Source organism: Polistes dominula, unplaced genomic scaffold, assembly GCF_049000335.1.
Source record: "Polistes dominula isolate Pdom_NZ unplaced genomic scaffold, Pdom_raw_medaka contig_77, whole genome shotgun sequence".
Classification (NCBI taxonomy): domain Eukaryota; kingdom Metazoa; phylum Arthropoda; class Insecta; order Hymenoptera; family Vespidae; genus Polistes; species Polistes dominula.
The window spans coordinates 6,254,824-6,269,831 of NW_028301152.1; the positions used below are offsets into that span (position 1 = coordinate 6,254,824).

At 37.6% G+C, this 15,008-nt stretch overlaps 3 protein-coding genes and 1 long non-coding RNA gene across 4 annotated transcripts; all 4 read left to right on the forward strand.

Moving 5' to 3' along the window:
• Positions 1-5,418: 5,418 nt before the first annotated feature.
• Positions 5,419-6,725, forward strand: LOC149030687 (uncharacterized). Its single transcript, XR_016178398.1, has 3 exons — positions 5,419-5,916; positions 6,079-6,133; positions 6,501-6,725. It is a non-coding gene; the product is annotated as an uncharacterized LOC149030687 (long non-coding RNA).
• Positions 6,584-7,505, forward strand: Tom7 (translocase of outer membrane 7). The gene is made up of 3 exons (XM_089177956.1): positions 6,584-6,724; positions 6,828-6,876; positions 6,986-7,505. The coding sequence occupies exons 1-3, from the start codon at positions 6,625-6,627 to the stop codon at positions 6,999-7,001; spliced, it is 165 nt and encodes a 54-aa protein (XP_089034082.1). The 5' UTR covers positions 6,584-6,624; the 3' UTR covers positions 7,002-7,505.
• A 596-nt stretch (positions 7,506-8,101) lies between these two features.
• On the forward strand, positions 8,102-10,754 carry Taldo (transaldolase). Its single transcript, XM_015317024.2, has 6 exons — positions 8,102-8,291; positions 8,879-9,002; positions 9,061-9,300; positions 9,384-9,509; positions 9,575-9,711; positions 9,775-10,754. Exons 1-6 carry the CDS (start codon positions 8,108-8,110, stop codon positions 10,047-10,049), a joined length of 1,086 nt encoding a protein of 361 aa, XP_015172510.1. The 5' UTR covers positions 8,102-8,107; the 3' UTR covers positions 10,050-10,754.
• A 1,652-nt stretch (positions 10,755-12,406) lies between these two features.
• LOC107064371 (beta-keto L-gulonate decarboxylase) lies at positions 12,407-14,986 on the forward strand. The gene is made up of 6 exons (XM_015317019.2): positions 12,407-12,676; positions 12,766-12,864; positions 12,983-13,161; positions 13,233-13,494; positions 14,152-14,318; positions 14,525-14,986. Exons 1-6 carry the CDS (start codon positions 12,598-12,600, stop codon positions 14,696-14,698), a joined length of 960 nt encoding a protein of 319 aa, XP_015172505.1. The 5' UTR covers positions 12,407-12,597; the 3' UTR covers positions 14,699-14,986.
• The last annotated feature ends 22 nt before the right edge of the window (positions 14,987-15,008 follow it).

Genomic DNA, 15,008 nt, shown 5'->3' on the forward strand with positions numbered 1-15,008 from the left:
AGTATCTCCTGTGTGCAAACATTATCTTCTGTACGTGACCACGTGGCACACCACGCCGACAAATAAATATCGTCCCACGGGATCAAAAATATAATCGGGAATTTCTTTCCTCCACACGGAGTCTCCTAGGCCCATTCCTTTCTCCGCGGCCGTTCCTCGCGTCGGTGTGAACGCGCCTTAACGCGCCTAGTAACCTAGGGAAAGAATATCCCAAATTGGTGACCCCGACGTGATCCCGAGGACCATCTTCTCAGCACCACGTGCTCTCCACACCACTGGATTCTCAGCACCACGTGCTTGGCAACACCACGTGTTCTGCATCACCACGTGCTCATCAACGCCACGTGCTCTCCGGCGCCATCTATCTTCGCGTGAGTAACACATTCTCCTTCACTACCGGCACCTCTTCGCCTTCAAAAGGAAAGAAAAGAGAGGAAGATGCCCATCACACGCGCCGAGGCTTCCCAGCGCGACACCGAGCGTCAGAATACGGCACCGGCCACCACGCCGACCTCCGACGTCTTGACCACCGCCTGCACCTACGCCGAGGCCGGCCAGCCCAGCGACGCCGGACGCCGACCTGCTCGCTATCCACCCTTCACGCGTCGACATCCGGACCTCTGGTTCGTGCAGCTGGAGGCCATCTTCATGAACTACCGGATGCACTCGGACGACGAACGCTACTACGTCGCCTTAGCAGAATTGGACCAGGATACGGTCGAGGAGCTCCAGGATGTGCTAAGGACGCCACCAGCTACCGGTAAATACGAGCAGCTGAAGAAGCACATCATCGCTCGTTTGGGCGACACGGTGGAGAGACGGCTGCAGAAGCTGTTCTCCGGCCTTACTATGGGCGACCGCTCGCCGTCTCAGCTCCTTCGCCACATGCGCCACCTCGCTGGCGACAACGTCAGTGACGACGCCATCAAGGTCCGATGGTTCGACCTCCTGCCTCCGCAAATCTCCCAGTTACTGCGGCTCCTGCAGAATATGGACCTGGACGAGCTCGCCGCCAGGGCCGACGGCGTCTGCGAGTTCGCGCCGGGTGTCTGTGCTACCCAAAAGAGGCGCTCTCTCTCTCCGCCAGGCACCGCCCTATCCGGGCCCCCACTTCGGCGGGACCACGTGGACGGGGAACACACGGCGATGCACGCGACACTCGCCAACCTGACCCTCTCTAACAATCGGATGGCCGAGCAACTCAACCGGATGACCGATCAACTTAACCGGCAGACCGATATACTCAACCGGATGGCCGACCAATTCCACCGGTTGACCGTCACTCTCGGCGGTCGATCACGCTCTCGCTCACGCTCCCGGCCACGCGCAGCCGGGGGGGCGCCACGTCCACGAGATCGCCCTGGTGTCGCTACCACCGGAAATTCCAGGAGAGGGCACTGCACTGCATCCCACCGTGTAGCTACGAACAGGACAGGGCGTTAAACGAGTAGCGCCGCCGCACAACTTGGCGGTACACGGTGGCGCCGCTCGATCCTTCTCGGACTTCCGCCTCCACGTTCATGAGAGCTCGCTCAGACAAGCGATGCTCATCGACTGCGGCTCCGTGGTATCACTCCTGCCGCGCCGCCTAGTTTCCGGACCGTTGTCCCAGGACAGTCTCCAGCTCATCGCGGCCAACGGGTCACCGATCCCCACTTACGGACGACGCCTACTTACGCTCACCCTGGGTCTGCAACGCGAGTTCCCCTGGGTATTCACCGTCGCCGACGTGCCCGTGCCCATCCTAGGAGCGGACTTCCTCAACCACACAGGCCTCCTGGTGGATATTCGAAGGCAACGACTGATCGACCCGGCCTCTTCTAAGGAAGCGACGATGCACTACCGGAAGGCTTCCGTTCACGGGGTCGACGCCATCGCGGGACCCCTGGATCTCCACTATCGCACCGCCTACGACAAGCTGCTCGCCGAGTACGCAGACCTCGCCCAGCCCTCCGAGAGGGGAGCAGCGCTTCAGGGCTCCTCGGTGGTGCATCGCATCACAACCTCCGGACCGCCTGTCTTCGAGCGACCGCGCCGCCTCTCCGGCGAGCGCTTAGCAGCGGCGAAAGCCACGTTCGACCGCCTCCTGCGTCAGGGAGTCATCAGGCCTTCGTCGAGTCCATGGGCCAGCCCTCTGCACCTGGTGGAAAAACCCACAGGCGGGTTCCGAGCTACGGGAGACTTCCGTCGTCTCAATGCCGTCACGCTTCCGGATCGCTATCCCCTTCCTGTCATCGAGGACCTACTCGAGGATAGCGGTGGCTGCTCGGTTTTCTCGGTACTGGACCTCCAGGAGGCATACTTCCAGATTCCGATGGCCAAGGAAGATATCGAGAAAACAGCGGTCACGACGCCGTTCGGTCTATACGAGTTCCAGAGGATGCCGCTAGGTCTTCGGAACGCATCACAGACGTTCCAGCGGTTTATGGACTCCTTACTCCGGGACCTACCGTTCGTCCGAAGCTACATCGACGACCTCTTCATCCGGTCCTCCTCGCACGAAGAACATTTACGTCACCTACGGATGCTCTTCGACCGTCTACGGGAGGCCGGACTATCTTACAAGGTGGACAAGGTCCAGCTCGGACTGCCCAGCGTCACCATCCTGGGCTACCGAGTCTCCGCCAACGGCATCCGTCCTCCGGAGCGCAAGATCGATGCCATCCGGAACTACCAGAAGCCTACCACACCAAAAGGCCTGCGACGCTTCCTGGGCGTCATCAACTTCTTTAGGAGGAGTCTACCGCATGCAGCTCACATCCAGGCGCCGCTCAACCAGCTTCTTCGGGGTCTTCCCAAGCGCAGCCGGCGTCCGCTGGTTTGGAACGACGCAGCAGATCGAGCCTTCGAGGACGCACGACGCAGCCTGGCCGGAGCAGTGGAAACCGCTTTCCTGTCGCCTACTGCTCCTCTTCGGCTGGCTACCGACGCATCCAGCACGGCCGTTGGTGCCGCGCTCCTACAATTGGTTAACGGTGAATGGCAGCCTGTCGGTTTCTTCTCGCAAACATTGTCACCGACGCAGGCTCGCTACAGCACCTATGACAGGGAGCTCCTAGCCGTCTTCCTAGCAGTTCACCACTTCCGACGTATCCTCGAGGGTCGTCCGTTTACAGTATTAACGGACCATCGTCCGCTCACCTTCGCGGCTAACCAACCCTCGGACAAGGCCTCACCACGTCAACAACGTCAGCTGGACTTCTTGCTCCAGTTCGACATCACGTTCCAGCACGTGGACGGCGCAGACAACGTCGTCGCCGATGCTCTCTCCCGGACGACGGAGGACGCTCCAGCTCCGGATGGGCCAACGAACGCCACTACGTCATCGCCGACGCCGCCAACCTCAACCTGCGCCACAATCAGCTTGCCTTCGGCACTTAGCCCGGAGACCATCGCCGCAGCACAGGCCAGGGATGACGAGCTCCCATCGCTCGCAGCACGCACCTCACTCAACCTTCAGCGCCTCAACGTCGAAGGATTCGAGGTGACCTGCGACATACACGACGGACGAGTACGGCCATACCTACCCCGCTCGCTCCGCACAGCCGCTTTCGAAGCCATTCATAGTCTGGCTCACCCGGGTGTCCGCGCAACGGTACGGGATGTATCGAGGCAGTTCATCTGGCCCGGTCTACGTAAGGACATCACCGCATGGGCACGCGCATGCCTACCGTGTCAACGCTCCAAGGTCGCGCGACACAACCGCGCAGAGCTTTCCCGCTTCCAGACCACGGAAAGTCGATTCGAGCATGTGCACGTCGATCTCATCACACTGCCCCAGGTAGGAGAATACCGGTACTCCCTTACCATCATCGACCGATTCACCAGATGGCCAGTGGCTGTTCCTCTCAAGGACATCCGGGCAGAAACCATCGCCAGGGCCTTCACATCGGCTTGGATTGCGGACAAGGGATGCCCGCTCACCATCACCTCGGACCAGGGCACCCAGTTCGAGTCGGCACTCTTCGCCGCACTCGCTCAGGCCTCGGGGGCCACCAGGATCCGCACTACACCTCATCACCCTCAGGCTAACGGCATGGTAGAGAGGTTCCACCGAACACTCAAGGCAGCACTAATGTGCGCTCGAGTTCCTTGGCCCGACGCACTTCCTCTTGTGCTACTCGGCCTACGGAACGCGTACAAGGAGGACTTGCAAGCCTCGCCGGCAGAGATGGTCTACGGCACAACGCTTCGCGTTCCCGGCGGTTTCTTCACGCCCAGCAGTTCACCCGTCGACCCGACCTCCTTCGTCGGCCGACTACGGGGACTCATGCAGACTCTAAGTGCTACTCCGGCAACGGACCACTCTCGCCACCGTCCTTTCTTCTTCAAGGACCTCCGAACATGCTCGCACGTTTTCCTGCGAGTCGACACGGTCAGAAAACCGCTCGAACCTCCGTACACAGGACCACACAAAGTCATCCGCCGCATCAATGACAAAGTGTATGTCATCCTGGTGAACGGCGCTGAAAAGTCCGTGTCTACAGACGCCTTGAAGCCAGCATACCTGGACACCTCGGACGACCACCCGTCAGACGCACCCGCTCATTCGCCTGCTCCGAAACTGTCGACATCCGCCCAGACTCCAGAGGATCTGAACCGTGCACCGGCTCTCACCACGACACAGGCTTCGGCACCGCCTCCGCGGTCGCCGACTTCATCGTTCTCACCACTACCAGCGCCTAAAACTCGGCCAGTGACTCAGGACCCACCTCCGGCGTCCAGACCTCTCTTTGTCTCGCCACCGCCCTCCGCCAAACCAGGCACCATCATGCCTAACAGCGGAGCACCCAGACAGAAGCATCGGCCCAACATCCTCCGCAGAGTTACCTTCCGCCTGCCTCCGGCAGCCGGTCCAGAGGGGGAGTGGCTGTGGCGTCTCGCACCAGCGCAGTGCTGACATCTCTCGGCCAACAGCGCGCAGCTATAGCAGCGCGCGCAGGAAAAGTGCTGACACCTCTCGGCCGCCAGCACTAACATATGCAAGCACCTCATGACGCGGTTCCGCAGGGGCATCTGATTGGCCTGACCACGCCTTTGGTTGGTCAGAGCAGAAGAGTGACCACTGCGACTGTTGCTCTCCCCACTTCCGCATGCCTGGATCGCCGTGGCGGTGCACACGCAGGAAAAACCACATCACTTCTGCTTCATCAGTCGAACCGTCCGGTCGCACTTCTCTCATCGCGCTCACTGTGTAAAAAGTATCTCCTGTGTGCAAACATTATCTTCTGTACGTGACCACGTGGCACACCACGCCGACAAATAAATATCGTCCCACGGGATCAAAAATATAATCGGGAATTTCTTTCCTCCACACGGAGTCTCCTAGGCCCATTCCTTTCTCCGCGGCCGTTCCTCGCGTCGGTGTGAACGCGCCTTAACGCGCCTAGTAACCTAGGGAAAGAATATCCCAAAAGTATATACTTATTTTAAAATCTATTTGAATCTTACTATTGTAAAATGTACAAAGGAAATAATAAATATAAAAGCACATAGTTTTATATTCCTATAATTATTTAATATTTATTTAATAACGTTTTAAAAATAAATCTAATCTTTTAGTGTATCTAATAATTGAATAAGAAAGATAATTATCCTATAAATACGATATAGAATGTTAATAATCATTTTGTATACATATCTTATCTTAGAATTTATATCACATTTCACCGTGGTTCACCGATTATTAGCACCTAAATATTTCCGTTATTTATTATAATATAGAAAAATATACAAAACTTATATAGCATGAAGAAGTACATAAGATAGTGTAAATATTTTTTGCATGGATGGAGACGACAGAAGCTCTTAAGGTCACCTTCATTTTTTTTAAATGGATTGATATGTTTTTTTTTCTACTGCATGATAGTGGATCAAGAGTGCAGTACAACAACGTATGACTCAAGGTCATCCAAGGTCAATATTTATAAGATAAATAATTCATATAGCTTTTGAATATCTATTCTTACAGAGGCTTCAATTTACAGACAATTTTTAAAAATTTTATTCTGAATAGATGCTTAAAATTATGATACAAATTAATTTTATTATATCAAAATTCTTTTATCCGACACACAGTTATGCCTCTCTACTAATTGAGATACTAGAGGATCTACTATATTTCACTTTTATGGTAATTTTAAACAGAAAATAATTGAAATAAAATAATAAATTTATTAATCATTCCATTAGTCAAAAAATTAATGTAAAATTTATATATTTTACGCAATTGTCTTCATCCTAATAATTATAAAATAGAGTAATAATTATAATAATATTATAATTATAATTATAATAAACAAGTATTCAAAGAATTTTTCAAATTAAATTTAAATCGATATTATTTATTACTGTAAATAAGACTTAATAATTAAATCTTTGAAAGATCACCTATAATAACTTAGAAATAGGATACATTCCGATGTAACCTTATTTAATTGGTCACGTGGAAAGGAAAGTATTAAGGCTTATTTTATATATTGAGTATAACATATTTTTAGGTTAGGTACATTACAAATTATTGGACTTCACATTTGCTTCTATTGAGATTGCAAGAAAAAGATTTGCACAGAGCACACACGTATTATTTTCTTGGCTTTCTTATTAAAAATTAATTTTTAAAAAATGGCCATAAATTCAAGCACAAAGCAAAAAATCGCAATTGTCTTAGATGTCAGCAAAGTTATATTTCATTGGGGTTTTATTCCTACAGTCCTCTTTTTAGGTTAGATTTTCCTATTTAGTCTTTATAATATATTTATTGTAAATAGTTATTAATATTTGTAACACAATATTTATAAATGTTTAATCATTAAATATATTTCTAGGATTTAGAAAAGGTGCAGATCCTGGCATGCCTCCACTATCGCTTATGAAGTAGGTTATCTTTCAATATACAATAATATAAATGAAAGTAAAAGAATATTCATTTCTAATTTAGATAAAACTACAAACTCATAATAAAACATATTTGTTTCTTTTACAGCTTACTGTGGCAATAATATAATTCTGTTAATAACCACTAAAAATTATCTTTTTCTATGAATTAAATTTCTTTTGAATACAGTCATATCTAAATAATCATTTAATCATGAAATTAATACTTGTTAAATACATTTTTTTTAATGTTCCCCATCTTGAAATAAATTTTACTTATTGTAAATGTTATAGTAGTCACACATTAACAAAATAATATTTTTAAACAATTATATTAAATGTGTATGTATATTTTATATTCATAGAGAGAGAAAGAGTGATCTTTATGTTTTATAAGTTATTAATATTAACAAATGAAATACGATAAATCAGTAAATAAATAGTAATGTTTAATGCTTTAAGAAAAAATTAAAAATAAACTTGTTCACGTTATTACCTATTCTTAACTATTAAAAGTGTAGAGAAATTTTCATTTTTACGCAATTGTAACCTATATTACTTAATTAACGCAAACTATTAAAATGTCATCATCTTTCCGAAAATTAAATAAAAAGTTATAATTGATATAACTCATAATAATTATATTACCAAAAAATCTGATATCATTAGTTTGTTACATCATTCTAAATATACTTTACTGAATAATAATACATATTATTATACAAAGAATTATCTCTTATCTCACTTAGAATTCTCAAATTGTTTTTCCTTTCCAATTCTAATTTGTACAATAAAACTTAAAAGAAAAATTATATTTTAAAATTATATTTATTCTTCGAGCAGAATTCCTATAGTATTCTTTATAATACAAGTTGCAAGTCATCATGCAGTTTTTTATTCAGGATTTAATAGGATAAATACTTTTTAAAAAATTTTGGAATGTAGCATTAAATACATATATGTATACCCATATATTCGCTTTTCATTAATTATCAATAAAATATATTTTTTTTGCAATTATTTTATTCAGTTTATAAATATTTATATTCATACCATAGTGATCTATGCCAGATATAAATTAATATAGAAATAAATGGAAAAAAGAAATAGTTTTATTATGTTTCTTAATATTTTACATGTTAATTGTATTTTGTGTACTTTGATATTCTAACTTACAATTAGTGGCTAAAATTTAGAGTTTCATCAGCGCCATCACATTATAACGTCACAAATGATAACATCCAGAAGCATTTGGCAACCACGCGCTCCAGTCGAGAAATTTTTCAATGAACTCAAAGTTTATAAAAGTATCGACAAAATGAGCGAGCCTCAATTAAAGAAAGTGAAGATGTCGAGTTCACTAGCCCAATTAAAGGAGATGACAACAGTTGTCGCCGACACCGGTGACTTTGAAGGTAAGTAAATAATAATTTGAGTAATCAAGGATATGTTCGAAATCGTATGATTGCGGGCAAAGGTGAAGGTGATCAAACTTAGTTTTTGTAGACGTAATACAATGCATAATTTATTTTTTTTTATATTTATATAATATATATGTTGTATATTTAAATATTAATGATTATATGTATATTAAATTTAATATAAAAAGAAATAAAATTATAGTTTTAAATAAAAATTATATACATATACGTATACATATATTATATATATATATATATATTGATATTAGCATGACCATTTCAAAAATGTTCATATGTATGTTAATATATTTATATATTGAAATGATCATATGCAAACTTGCCTTGGCAATAGATATAATAAAGTAAATTATTATTTAATGTTATAATATCTTGGCATAGTAAATAAATGTCTTCATTTTTACTAATAAAGATTATGATTATTGGCTCCAATTAAATAATTAAATGTAGAATTGAATCATTAATGCATTATATTTTATTGAATATCTTTGGAAATAATAAAAATTTCCAAACAGTTAAGATAGTAATTATAACATTATACATGGCTTAATGATTAATTACAGCTATGAAACAATTTAAACCAACGGATGCAACTACAAACCCATCTTTGATTCTTGCTGCTGCCACTCAAAAGAAATATGCTCATTTAATTGATAAAGCTGTACATTATGGCAAGAAGACAGGATCGTAAGTAAAAATATTTGCTTATTTTTGCATTTTAATGAAAACTGTATTTTATTATTAGTACACCAGAAGAACAAATTGAAGCAGCATTAGATTTGACGTGTGTCTTGTTTGGTAAAGAGATACTTAATATTATACCTGGAAGAGTTTCTACTGAAGTAGATGCTCGACTATCATTCAACAAAGATGGTAGTATTGAAAAAGCAAAAAAATTAATTGATTTATATGAAGAGAATGGAATAAGCAAGGAACGTGTATTAATTAAATTAGCTTCTACCTGGGAAGGTATTCAAGCTGCAAAGTAAGTGTTTTTATATATAAATTAAATTATGATTATATTAATAATATTTGAAATGTAATAAACTTTAATATATACTTTTATAGAGTACTTGAGGAAAAATATGGCATTCATTGCAATCTAACTCTTTTATTTTCTTTCACTCAAGCTGTAGCTTGTGCAGAAGCTGGAGTAACTCTTATTTCTCCTTTTGTTGGCAGAATTCTTGATTGGTAAATGTTCTGCTTAACTTAATATTTAAAATTATATATATAATTCATAACAATTTTTTTTACAGGTATGTAGAGAAGACCGGTATAAAATCTTATGAAGCTAAAGAAGATCCAGGGGTATTGTCAGTTACAAAAATTTATAATTATTACAAAAAGTTCGGTTATAAAACTGTTGTAATGGGTGCTTCGTTTAGAAATACAGGTAAATTTATAATAAATTAAAAACAAATTGATGTATAGACATTTTAATATATAAAAATTTTAGGTGAAATTAAGCAATTGGCCGGTTGTGATTTCTTAACTATTAGTCCAAAGTTATTAGAAGAATTAGAAAAAAGCAATGAACCTATTCATAAAGTATTAACGGAGGATGCAGCTAAGAAAAGTGACCTACAAAAAATCAGTTTAAATGAAGCTAAATTCAGATGGCTTTTAAATGAGGATCAAATGGCAACTGATAAATTAAGTGAAGGTATTCGTAAATTTGCAGTAGATGTACGTAAATTGGAAAAACTATTGCAAGACAAATTACAAGCATAAGCATTTTTATAAATAATTGCTCACAGGTGCAATAAATAATTATTTTGTAAAAATAATTATTGAAGATATAAATTTAAATCTATACATTTCTGTTTTAAATTTTACTATTTGTAAAAAGTATGGTCTATTATGTATACATTTATTTTATATATACATATATATATAAAGAATCATGTATATATATACTTATACGCATATGTACCTCCTCAAAAATCCTTACATAGTTATTGTATAAATATTGACCTACTTTATACTGTTTGAAATTTGTAATTATTTACCTGTGCATTTTTTTATACATGTATATACATCTATATTTTTGCTTCTATAACGTTTTTGTAGTGTTATACGTTTTCATGAAAGCTTCCTTTTTTTCATTAGTTTTGAACTTACAACTTAAGATTTAACAATAACACTATGAAAAATATCTCCATAAACTTAAAATCTCATAGAAAATATGTAACATAACTTCAGTTATAGAGCATTGTGTCTATGAATTCAAAACTACATAAAAAAAAAATACAAACATAGCATATAAAAATAAGTAGTTCAAGGTTTAAAAGGTACATAGTACTTATTAGGTTGACATGGGTACAAAATTTAATTTTAATAAGGTCATAAGCAATTTTTAGTTTCGATAATAGTAGTGACTTAGTAGCTAATGCTCATTGTATATGGTGTGTGAATAAAAAGGATTATCAGAAATTATCTCAGTCTATTTCGATATTCAAAAATAGTATTGCATATTTATGTTTGTTTCAACTACTGTTGATCCACTTAGGGAATGTTTTTCAAAGTTATATCTCCAATTCCCTTAAATTTTATCATAATGATTATTATATATTAACATTATATTGATAATAATCTTACATAGCAATTATGTGTGCACATGCATACACTTTTTTTTATATTTATACATAATTGCTATAATATTAAATTTTTTAATTAGTAAAAAATTATATAATAAAGCATTTAGATTTATTTAAATTTTGGACAAGTTCTTATTATATTTTACTATAATTAGTTTAACTATTTTTTAAATATTTTTAAAATTAAAATATTTACAGTAATATTAAGATCATTTGATAAATTTCGTGCTAAAATTCAAACTGGCAATTTTATTAACATTACTTTATCTAATTATATTTACATAAGGTTTTTTTTGTGACGATTATGTTTAAAAACGTACTATGATCATACATATGTTCTATAAACATGATTTGTGAATGGAATACTTTGCGTATAAAAAAAATTGTGTATTAAATCAAACAATTATATGTTTGTAGCAATTTTAACTATATAATCTTATATTTTAAATGTAAAGATATATAAAAAGCTATAATGTAAATTTTTTAAAAATAATCCCTGTATACTTTAATTTATTTTAAGAAGCTTGTTTACAGTATAGAGTATTCTATATTATGTCAAATTTGGACAACTAAAAGATTATGCCTAGGTATATCAGCTTGCTTTGGTAAAGTAAAAGATGACCCCGCTATTTGACATCGCCTAACCTCGTAAAATCGTGTGTTGCATAACTTTTGTTTTTAAGCATGGAGTAATGACTAGTAAATTTAAGTAATGAAAGAACAGATTAATTGATAGGAGAATAATGAATCATTTTGCTTTTAACCAAAAATTTATATGACTCAAATTTAACTAATGTAAATGCGTGACAGTAATATTTGTTCTTTATAAATTTACAGTTGTTTTACAAATTTGTCTATATTTTCTTCAAACTGCAATCAAATTAACTAAATTTTATTTTAAAAAATATTTCTATACTGTATTAAAAATATTTTTTCTTGATCTCTTATTACATTTCAAATAGATATAAATGATCCCGATCGATATCATATTCTTTACTATACAATAAAATACAATTTATGCTAAAGGAATTTTCCTATCAGTGTAAAATCAGTAACCAAGTTATTAACGTAACATTACGTGAATGTGAGAAAAATATGTGTGATATGGAAAGATAGGTATATACTTCAACGAGAAGGTCATAGAGTAGGGGAATATGATTAGATAGTGTTCAGTTGTTATTTCTTTATAGTTTTACGCAGTGCTGTCAGATCGTGGGTAAATCTTACCCTCTCCCTGTGCCACTGGGATTGCACACAATGAAAGTTTTCCATGTCCGTGTGTTTGGGATGTCGAAAGAAGTCGAGTGTAACCGAAGTTGGCGGGCACGCCGGAGTGGCACACTATGAAAGCGACTCGTGTCGTCCGAACACATGGACACGAGTCGCTTTCATAGTGTGCCACTCCGGCGTGCCCGCCAACTTCGGTTACACTCGACTTCTTTCGACATCCCAAACACACGGACATGGAAAACTTTCATTGTGTGCAATCCCAGTGGCACAGGGAGAGGGTAAGATTTACCCACGATCTGACAGCACTGGTTTTACGTGTTTTCTTTTTCTTTACTTATTTCATAAATTATTTTATATTACAATTAGCCATATTAAAATAATTTACAAAGTTCATTAATAATAATTTCTATAGTATAATTTTTTTTTTCGACCAAAATCTACATTTTAACAATATGGCAACATTAGATGTAAAAAAATTGAAAATTACTCACAGACCATTACATGTACCAGGTCTTAATGAAATAAAAACTGGTAAATATTATAAATTTATTAATGACTATACAAGTTTAACTGATTTTTTAATATTTTTAATTTTATCTAATAAATCATGTGTGTTACAGTTTTAGAGGAAGGATTATCTACAAATTTTGCTGAAGTTAAAGTAGAAATTGTAAATTGTCCAGACTTAACAAAGGAACCATTTTTACTTTCAGCCTCAGGTATTATTTTATTTGGATTTTATCACTTTTATTATTATGCTAAATATTAAGTTTTACTTTAATTTATGTTGATAGAATTCATATATATTAGTAATAAAATTATTTCAAATATCATTAGGTTTAAGTGGTAATCCTACCGTTCTTGAAATTGGAGGTCCATCTTATCTGTTGCCTATTGTTCAAAGGGATAAGTTATATAATATTCATGAGCTTTTGCAACACATGAATTATTCTGATAAGTCTTTTGTTATCGGTGCAGGAGCTGGACCATGGCCATATATAAATTCTAATTGTGAAGTATGAGAATGATTATATATATATACATTTCACATTTATTTATTTTTATATTATAACTAGTAATATTTTAGTTAATGATGAATTTAGTTATTTCATCATCTGGAATAAAGAATGAAACACGCATTGCGTCAGTTGATAAATCAAGTGGAAATTGTAAACTTGAAACATTAAATCGTAATGAAACGCGACTTGCAATATTAGCAAATCTTTTTGTAAGTAAAGGTGAAACAGGATCCGTTTTAAAAGTGCATGTTAAGAGGCGCACGGGCAAGGATGACTTCATAGCTTGCATGCAAAAAGCACTTGCACATCATTATAAAGATAAACTTGTTGGTAAGTAAACTATAAATAGGGTGTTCAAAACTTCGATGACCAAACTGCAAAAGTTTAATCTTCATTTAAAAAGAACAAAAAAATGGTATGCAAAGTTTATTCATTTATCAGACTGCATTTATCAGATCTGCGTATTTTTTTATCATATAATAACATATTATATTTGTATAATAGAAAATATATTATAAATCGATATTAAATATTAGATATAGATAATTAGATCTAATAAAAAAAATTACCAGAAGTTTTTCAAGACACATTTCAAAATGCTATCCTTATGTTCAAATGTAATCTTGATATCGATTGATAATAGAATTAATAACAACAAGTTCGTGAGAATTTTCTTGAGTTTTCATGATTGTATTTTGAATTCTTTGTTCTAGTTTGTCATGTGAAGTAATTTTCGTAGCATAAATTTTTTGTTTGAGAACTTCTCATAATTAAAAATCAAAAAATGTAAAGATAGAGTTGCATATACACATTCAAAATTTGATTATAATTCTGTAACAAAGTATTTCCTGTCAAACTTTACATAATATTTTGTTCTTTTTAAGTGTACATTAAATCCTTGTCTTAGTCTTAAGATATTTTGTGTGTATATATAATATATTATCAATCTTATTTAAGTAAGAAACATTAGTACTATTTTTTAAATAGGCTTAGGTGGAACATTTTTAATCAACGAAGGAAAAGTAAAACAGCATGTTATGCCAGATTTTTCCACTACACCATTAGACACTTTACAACAACTAGATGATTGGTTAAAGTTTTACAATATGTCAACTCCTCTTGTAGCTGTTGGTACATTTGTAAGCTCAGAAACAGTAAGTTCATATAAAAATTTGTAATATATTTACTTAAAACTAAAATAATTAAAGATAAATAAAAATATTTATAAGCTTACTGTTAAAAATAGATTAGATTAGATCAGAAAATAAATTATCTTTTATTAATTCTGACTAATAATATATAATTTATGAAGTTATAACAGGTTGTTGTATCAATTGAAAGCTTTATAATATTTTTATAGGATTTAGATCTGAGAGTACAACATTTTCACAGTTTTTCAAATCATGGTGAAGGAGGGCATTATCATATCGACACTACTCCTGAAACCATAGAATATTTGGGATATTTTAATTTAGGAAATAATTTATATCGTATTGATCAACCAGCCAAGAGTTTAAAATTTGGGAAGGACTAACTTATTGTATGCATATAAACTATTGGTTTTAGCAATACAGGTAATATTAGAATATTCAGTAATAACGATACTGGTGATGTTTATTTAGATTTAAAATACTGATAATTCTTATATTACTTATAAGGCAGTTCAATATTTACTCATTTTTATTATATTTGTGTATGTGTGGACACATACATAGGTAATATAATTATACTTATTGATAATAATATATTTTACATTTGATATGAAATCTATATTAAAATATATAGACATGTATAGAAAATTAATAAAAATATATTTTACTTAGTTTAATCTTTTTATATCCTTA